General features: G+C 40.4%; 1 protein-coding gene across 1 annotated transcript; it reads left to right on the top strand.

Moving 5' to 3' along the window:
• Positions 1 to 10: 10 nt before the first annotated feature.
• On the top strand, positions 11 to 2,057 carry MELLADRAFT_95375 (uncharacterized protein; the record flags this gene model as incomplete). The annotated part of the gene is made up of 7 exons (XM_007406856.1): positions 11 to 20; positions 131 to 684; positions 774 to 821; positions 882 to 1,049; positions 1,127 to 1,463; positions 1,537 to 1,863; positions 2,020 to 2,057. The coding sequence occupies 7 exons, from the start codon at positions 11 to 13 to the stop codon at positions 2,055 to 2,057; spliced, it is 1,482 nt and encodes a 493-aa protein (XP_007406918.1).
• Positions 2,058 to 9,644: the final 7,587 nt, after the last annotated feature.

The raw sequence follows: 9,644 nt of genomic DNA, 5'->3' as shown, positions 1-9,644 counted from the left end.
GACTGGCCACATGAATCCTTGTGAGTCCAACTTCAAGTTGTCCTTTCCAACCTTCTTCATATAATACCTTTTCTCCTTCATTTCTGATCCCCTTTCCATCGTTTGCCGTTTGATCTGTTATCCCATTCAGTGTTTGATTTGCCAGAGGATCGGACAGGTGACGACCGACGAGCCACCTGTATCCGACAAGACCCCTTGTTACGCGTGGGCACTCCGGCTCGGGACATTTTCGAGAAGAATAATCAAATGTCAATTGAAGTGAAATTCAAGATCTATACCGACCTCGAGGTCGACATGAATGCTCCAAATCAGAGCACCCCAAAGGTTGGGGCTGGTAAGAAGGCACCGAAGTCAGCCAAACTCAATTTGATAGACTCTAAAGCAATCAACAGTCATTACCTCGAGATCAAGACTTGTCCGTTTGGAAAGAGTCTTAACGAATTTAAGGAGCAGGTGGCTGAAGCTTGTGAAGTTTATGAGCCTGGTATGAAAAAGATTATTCTCAACAGTTCTTTCTCGCCAGACCTGAAGTGGAAAGCCAATGTTGGCCGGTCCAAGTCGGTTCTCAACGATTACGAACAATGGCAACTTTTTGTCGATGCTCTTGAAAAGTCGACCAAAAAATCGGGAGTCGTTTCAATTGAGAATGAAAATGTACAAGTCAAAGCGAAAGATGGTAGTAAGGTGAGTTGTCTTTCCTACTAGATTCCAATTTCCTATTTTTGTTTGTCAGTCTAATGACTTTGCATCGATAGGCATCTGCAACTAAGAAGCTGATTGCGATGGCTAACGGAGGTGGGGTAGATGATCAAGAATTGGAGGTGTGCAGTTGACAATATCTTCAACATCTAGTCTTGACTGATTTTAACGATGCTTCACAGGAATCAAAGCAAGAACGAGAGTTGCAAACTTTGGCTAACCAGATTTTTAGTCAGCATGCCATCGACAAGTCGACCGGAGGCCCTGGAAAGCTCTTGACCACCCCGTGGGATCCGACTTTTCAATATCAATTGGTGTACCCCGCTGCCTGGATATGGGCTAAAGGTGTGGTGTGTGATTGATGAAGTACCTTCCTCGCTCATCAATATGGAGCTATCCACTGATTCACACCTTTATATTCATATAGGCGGCCAACATTGCAACCGTCGATATACCTCCAAACACTTCGGAGTTTTGGTACGAGATCAAGAAAACTCGATGGATCCACCCTGACATGGGGGTGGATCATCGTGTTCAACTTCGTTTACAAGGTCGCCCTCGAGGATCCCAAGGGATCAACTCGAACACTACCCACGTAGGTGTTGGTGGTTCCGGTTTGAAGGACAGTTCGGGCCTTTTGCACTCCAGCTCCATGCCCGAGATGAAGCCGAACTTGGAGCAGCTCGGTGAAAAACATAACGCCTCTGGGCCCAGTGATTTGATTGATGTCAAGCCAAACTTGAAGAAGATGAAGGTTGAAGCACGTGAGCCACGTGCGATGATAGTGATCTTAGATATATATTTACTGATTGACCTTGTTTGATTTTCTGCCTCTAGTTCCCAACAATACAATTGACAACCCGATTTATGTGTCTAGTGAATTCGAAAGTGACTGGGACAGTTCGAATGAAAGCAGCAATGTCTCGATTGAAATCGAGAACCCTTCCACCTCTCACTCAGTGGCTTTAGAGTTGTTTCTCGTTGACTGCGAGATAGCTTCGGACGACGATGCCACTCGGACCTTCCTTAGAGATGCTGGTATCAAGTCCTGGACTGACTTGATACCAAGCCTCCAACTCACGGAATCGACTTTGACGGCCAAGGGTATGGACCGTCAAATAGCCAACCGCCTGATGAGCGAGGCCCAAGCTCGATTTAACAAGTGTAAGTGGTCTAATCATTTGATTTAATGATTAGCCACCGTTGATTGACCTGATGATCATTACCGACACAGGATAAACTGCTATCCAATCCCCACATGTATATTTTCATGGTATACATTAAAATTGGCTATAACTTCCTTTCTCCCGTTATGTTTAGGGAACATAGATGTTACCGAAAATTTGTTCCCTTCCTGAATGCACATTGTCTTATGATTCCTGAGTTCGCTCAATCCAATATGTTTTCGTCCTTTATTTTTTATATGCTTCCTTTGTTTCCTACAAATTCTACATCGTTGATCGACGCTTTGTAAGCAATTCAAACCAATTGATATCACTCGAGCAAAAACAAGTCCAATATATGATACTGTCCGAAATGACCCCCTGGCCCGAAGTGAACAAAATTCAATCATCTAGTCGATGTAAGTCTGAGTGACTCAAAAGCCACTCCATGACTTAATGATGAGTGGACAAATAATCTTTCGAAACGTGTTATCCTCATAATCGAGACTTGTCCAAGTCTCGATTTCTAGCCTGCCAATTGTAGGTTAGTATGAGAGGGTATTGCATCAATGTAAAGATGCGATATCTCAATCTTCAAAGTATCTGATAGCACTCAATATCGGTGTCATGGTCGAAATCACATCTGAATCGCATTTCATGATTCATAGTCACTTCACATACAAGTTTCTTTACAATCTTCAAAAGCAGAATCAAACCGAATACAACAAGACACAACATGAAACCAATCAAAAGTTGTCAAATGTAACGACAACTTTTGAACAATTTGGTACAAAGTTCTTCTGTGAACAAATTCATACAAGTGACAAAGATAGAAGCTTCCTCACCTGCGACATTGAGCGCACGGTGAAGGGCTCGTGTTCTTTTCAAACGCGACTTGAGTGGAGAAAAGGCTAATTCGATTGGATTCATGTTGGGTGAGTAAGTTGGGAGGTACAGCAGTCGAACTCCTCGTGCTTCACAAAGGGCAGGTATGTTCCCTCCGTGATGGATGGGAGCATTATCCATGACAAGTACCGAATTTTGAGCTGGCCACGGATTCATAGCAGGTAACTGAGGTTGATGAATCATCAGTGAACCTTAGTATGTCACCCGAAAAGCCAAAAGAAAACGTACCAAAGAGTCTTCTAAGAACGCCTCAAAATCGATCCTTGAGTAGCCTCCAGGCTGAATAGCTAAACCCACAAGGCCCCCCAAAGAGATGGCTGGTAACACAGACCATCTCTGGGACCTAGTCGCTCTCTCCTGCCGGACCGTTCGTGCGCCACGAGGTGCCCGTGCGTAATCACGGTAGAGATGACGTTTGTTCACGGCCGTTTCATCTAAATAAATAACAATGATTCAGTATGATACTATAATCGATGATGTAGAAACCACGTGAATGATAATCTCACCGGTAAAAACAAGGCAATAGGGGTCGATGCCAAAAATCTCCCCGATATATGCACCTCGCGCCTCCTCTGATTGATTTGGATGGACGGTGCGAGCCTTCTTTCTGGTCCATCCTAGGCGTAATCGGACCTCGTTGGAGAGGGTCTTGAGGGAGACCACAATTCCGAATCTGTCGGAAATTTTAAGTTGAAGTTCATCTAGAAACAAAGTTGGATCGTGTTCGAGGGATTCAATGATGAAAGCGTGTTGAGCGGGGCCTAAGATCGGGCGAGCACCTTGGATCATGTGATCTTCGGGATTAGTGATGACGGCGCGAGTTGTCTGGTACAATTCAAACCATCTTCGGACCGACGAGAGAGAGACATCAACGCCCAGAGTTGAGACGATGTCGTGGAATCGCATTCCACGCATCACCATTTGAATAACAACCATTTTGATATCAGGTGGATAGTTATTGATGGGCATCTATAAGAATATGCATGTCAGTAATGAAGGGAATGCCAAATCCAATCGAAAACACTCACAAATGATGGACCCGGTGGGTGGATGAAACTCAAAGGCCTGTTTTTTTCCTTGAAAGGTCGAACGAGAGAAACTGATTTGATTGAAAGAGAACCAAATCGAAAAAGAATGGAATCCCAGAAAAAAGATAAAATCAAAACTGGTCAGTGAGGTGGTGGGGAGCAGTGACCAGTGATGGCATTCCACTTGCCTTGGCGGGTGATTGGGAAAGGATGTGTGTGGTGTGGGAAAAGCGGCGAACGAGGGGTTTTCGTCTGGTTGGGAGAAACCCAGAGGAACGGGTGGGTGGATTGGTCCGGTTAATAAAAACAAAAAAATTAAATTAGAAATTAGAATCAACTGGCTTTCGTATGGCTCAGTACGGAGTCATGCATTTAGAGGGAGAGAGGAAACTGCGTAAACTTACCTGCCCAGCTTATTACCTTATGAAACGAAGGCAATAAGGTTCATCAATTTGGAAACGTTTTTTTCGAGTTTTTGACGTCGAATTAAATCCGGCGACGACACATTTGTTCAAAAATGTGCCAATAGATATTACAATGGCTGTACTCAGTATTCGTCTCAGTAGCAAATCGTTCGGAAAGGCAATGTGCTTTGATGAGCTAGTGAATGAATTTTTGCCGTTGATCTGCGCCTAGCACAGTGGGGGACGGCCCACGGGCTCCCACGGGCTACTTGACAAAGTCCTTTTTGTACGGCCACGCGTTAAGGAACGGTACATCTCATTTCAGATCACTGCTCATCAAGAAGGTTGTCTGAGATCCAACACAGTCCCAAGTGGAAGGGTGTGACACTTTTTATGGTCACCCACTATCCCTTGCCTAACAAAACTTGGTGTGTGCAAGAAACCTTTGGCCGGGGAGTTGTTCAACCCGCCGAAAGTTCTTACCCTTCAAATAAACAGTCTTTGAACCAAAGAGGGATCCTGTACGCCTGCTCCACCTGCATATGTTCATGTATCTATTTGTGTATTTGATGCAATGAATGCAGAGCAAAGAAAGGCTGAAGTCTTCAAAAAACCCAAAATCTCCAAGAAAGCTGTCCAACCTGTCAAAAGCTCACACCAGGCAAGCTGAAAGGTTACACCTAGACCCATTTTTCAAGTCTTTCTGTAGTGCTTTTTCCAAAGCACCCTTAATTGTTTAAATGAGATCTGTTGATAATGTCTTGAGGTGTTGAGATTGGATAACATGATTATGTTGAATAAAGGTTTTGGTGGGATGGGAGGCTAAAGGGGATAGACACTTTAAAATAAAGTGGTGGTATTTTGCTGCAATCCATGAAAATGTTGACATGTACATGTTGTGGAATAGCATGTTGGTTGATGTGCCTTTAAAGGGGCCAATGGCAGTCTTGTTTACCATGTTTTGGATTGGATCAAGAATCTGGTTTACCTTCTTCTCTGTTCCCTTTGTTGACCATACAATGCTACCAAAGAGCACCCCAGAGCACCCTCCAGAGAGAAGGACAGCTTTGATGAGTTTATGTATGTATCTCTTTCATTGCTAGTCCAGAATAACACTTGTAAATTCTTTGCATCTGTTGGATTGTGAGGTCCCTGGTTTCCCTTCATGTGCTGGATTGTTAAAGCTAAGTTTTGGGTCTAACCAAAGGCCTAGCCATTTCACTTTTTTTTGGTTGGAGAAGGATGTTACCAAATTTGGAGACAGGGTTTGTTGGGTTGTGTTTTCTTGAAAAGTGCAAAAGTTGAACTTTTTTGTTATCAAAAATCATGCCATGCCTACATCCCCATTTGAGAGATGTTTTGGCTATAGTTTCTAGTTTAATCATATCATTTTCCAGGTATCTAGACACTATGGCATGACCTATGTCATCTATTAAGGCTATCAAGAGTATTTTTGATTTGGGTGAAGGCTTGGTTTGACTTGAGATCTCAGAGTTGTAAATAACGTACAAGATGGCCAACAGTAACAAGCCTTGTGGCAGGCCATTTTCAATATCAAATCTCTCCAACAGAAACCCTGTAATTTTGAGTTTCTTGGTCTTTCCAAGAGGAAAAACTGGATTAGACTCAACAGGCAGATTGGACATCTGTTTATGCAGAGGATATGCCACAATCGTTCTTTGGGTACAGATAGGTATGCTGATTTCATGTCTAAGAATAAAGCTGAGACCTCTTCCTTATCTCACCATTTCTCTTAAATCCAAGCAATCAAGATTGTTAAGGCATCATAAGTCATATGCTGAGATCTGCCACCCATGTGGTGCAGTGAGATAAGTTTGAAATTTTCTGCCCAATACTGCATCTGCATGAAAGCTTGTAAAAAAAAGTTTTTTTTTGAAAGACACAAATTTAGCCCCAAATTGAAATTTATCCAAAGCCAGGTCAGCTGGATGGGGACTGATCAAATACCCCATCCAGCACTTTGATGGTTTTGAGCTATATCCCAGCTCAAAACCATTGGCTCATCTCACTGCCTTCACAATTCCACATTCCTCTCTTGTCTTCCATCATCAACATGCCACCAGACTGTGATGCCAACCTCCTGTGTGGATTTACTGCAGGCAGTACAACCACTTCAGATTTAGAAATTGAGGTGAGTTCATTTCATCTCTGTGATTGTTCTCATTTTGTTAATTTGTTCATTCTACAGGTGATGACCTTTTATCCTTGTTTCTTACAACCTTCTCACATACAGGTCATTAATCACACAATTTTTTTCAAATATCCTGAGATCTTACTGAAGATTTCTATGTTAGAAGTACACCAATAATCAGTTCAAGGATCTTCAAAGGTAGGTTTCTAGCTGTTTTAGATATCAAGAAATGTGAAGACAGAAAATGTCAAATCTCCAGGTAAGATTGATCAATATACACTCTTATTTCAAGAGTATAGGCATCAGCTCTAAATGAATTGAATCTTGGACAAAAAATATCATAATTACAAAAATTGCAACAAGATAGTAGTCAAATTGAAGTAATCTCACAAGCAACACAAGCACATTTTTATAAGATGGAAGCATATAATGTTGAAGCTGGAAGATTATTAGAAAAATCAAAATCTATCAATCATTGATGTGTTTTGATCAAGTATTGATGATTTGATCATGTTTTGTTATTTTTGTAAATTTCTTTTTGGGGTCAAATTTGTGTGTTTCAAAAAAATACAAGCTTTCATGCAGATGCAGTAAGTGAGGCAGCTGGTGATATGTTCTCCAGCATTTTCCCTAGGCAACTGAGCAATGCTATTGTTCTGTATGCATTTGGATCTGAGTATTTGTCTTTGCCTGCTTTCCTTAGGATGATAGTGATTGCAGTTCTCCATATATCTGGAAAATGACCTAGAGTGAAACATGTGTTAAATAATCTACAAAGCTCTAATTCAATTGCTGGGAATGCAATTTTCAGGAGTTCATTTGACATGTTATTGCCTCCTTTAGCTTTTTTCGTTTAGCGGCATTCACAATTCTTGATAATTCCTTTGGGTATATTGTGAGATGTAAGTGTTGGGGAATATGGGGGGCATTCCTAGGGATGCTAGAAACTTTAAGGATCAGTGCCTATGTGTGCAACTGAGGTGCCTTCAAATAGAAATTGAGCTTGTTGTGGTTCCTCTGTAGCAATAGAGCCATCTTGATTACAGTATTGGACATTGTTGGTTCAGTAAATTTGGACACCTTGAATGCCATGTTGCCTGAATGTGACACACAGAATCTCTTCCAGCAATCTGATTTACATTTGACAGTTTGTGCTCTGAAGTATCATTGCCACTTGAAGTAGCATGCATGGGCTTTGGGGGGATTCAAACTCATTGTCTTGCACATTTTTCTTAGGATTGGGTTGAGGGTATCTGCATCCCACCATATTTTATGTTTCTTTGGGATTGTTTCAACTAATTTACCTTGAGTGTGTGCAGTGTTGATAATGATCTTGTTTAACACACTGACACCTAAGTTTATTTTGTCTGGTGAGGTTTGATCTGGTGGGAGGCAGTGAAGTTCATCTTTTATTTGGTCATGAATGCAATCCAAGCTCAAATTCTTATCTAGGACTTTGCAGCTGATTATCTTGTCTTTGAGTTTCCCGCTTGAGAGCATACACAGTGGGCATTTCATATTGAAAAAGTCCAAGACTTGAATAGTTGGATGGAAGGGTCAATTTGGCCTTCAAATCTTCCTGCCCACAGAGGACTTTTCATTTTTGCACATTCATTCTGTGTACAAACATACTACACCTTTCTAGAAGGAATTAAATCACCCAGCAACACAACTGGAGCAATACAATCAATTGTATTGCATTTTGATATTGTTGTGGCCTCACCAAAGTTGCAATGCCTATACCATCATTGTGTCTGCTTTGCAACAAAATCAAAATGGTTTATTAGATGTGTGTTGCAATCACAGTACAACAGAATTGTACCAATACAAAATGTTTAATTGTTTCTTTGTATGTACATCTTCCTTTTCATTTTGGGTTCTTTAAAAGGAGTTTATATTGCCACAAGCAACACTGCCACTATACTATACTATACCAGTATAGTACTATACCAGGTATAGTATAGTTTAGACTATACTTAACAAACGACAGTATAGTATAGTATAGTACTTGACTACACTATACTATACTATACTATACTATACCAAGTGTAGTATTGTAGTACTAGTACAATCTTCACCTCACCACAACTCCTTACAATCAATAAGATGATCAATCACAGCATGACCAATCAACTTCATGAGGAGATTTTCCCCATCAAGCACCTCACCAACTTACCCACAACAAAAACCAAAAAGCTCCTTGACTTGCAAGTTCATCCTCCCACCCGTGTATGTATGTAAAATATTGTTATAAGTATGAAAACAATGTCAATCATGGTCTTGTGATTGACAAATGATCAAAGAAAACATCTCTTTAGATCACCAAACAAAGTCAGCAACAAGACAAAGCTAAAACACCAGCTTTGACAAGATGACCTGGTTTCTAAATTTGTATAAAGAGGTTTCTAAATTCATATCAAGATTGAAATCATGTAGACTGGAAGTTTTGAATGTTATAGAGATCACACAGCAAGCATCATCTGGTTTCATTGTTTTATATCAATTGATGTTAATGTAGAATTGATATAGGCATCAAGAATGAAGGGACCCTTGAAGGTTTCCCCCCTTATTGGCATTAGATAATAGATCATTTCAAAGTTGTCTCGTTCATTCTCTTGCAGCTTATCTATTATCATAACCCAACAGAAAATCAAGCTCCTACTTTATTCAATGAAAATCAAAACAATTTGTACACTTGTTGGCTACAAATGAGATAGATAGGATCAGACATGGAGATAGTCAATGGAGGATGAGAGCCCTCAATCAGAAAAAGTACCTCAAGTCTCTTTATTCATCATCCTTTGTTTGAATTTGAATCTATCGTTACTTTTGAAATCAGCTGTCAATTCTTCTGATTTCATTTTGGGATCGACTCTTGATTTTGATTTGATTTTAGTTTTGATTTGATTCCACTAAGTTTTGATTCGATTCCGATAAGTTTTGATTTGATTTCATGATAAGTTTTGATTCGATTTCATGATAAGTTTTGATTTGATTCCAATAAGTTTTGATTCGATTTCAATAAGTTTTTCAAGAGGTCGGTTCTACTTTTGGTTCATTGTTAATTTGATCATGATTTTCTTTGTGTGATTGTTCAAATGATTGATCAAATGATGGATTGATTATTCTTTTATGTTTTGATGCTTTTTTGTTCTTAGTGTCAAGAAGGACAAGATTGAAAAGATGGGGTTCTCAATAAATCATGTAGGATGAGAGGATTTGAGTAGTTTGATTTGAATTTTGATCGTTGAGGTTTTGTTGGATTTTCATTTGGAACGGGATTAGTGGCTCT

The sequence above is a fragment of the Melampsora larici-populina genome (genome assembly GCF_000204055.1).
Source record: "Melampsora larici-populina 98AG31 unplaced genomic scaffold MELLAscaffold_7, whole genome shotgun sequence".
NCBI lineage: Eukaryota > Fungi > Basidiomycota > Pucciniomycetes > Pucciniales > Melampsoraceae > Melampsora > Melampsora laricis-populina.
Note: the sequence above shows the minus strand (reverse complement) of the source record. Positions and strands in the feature narration are given on the sequence as shown.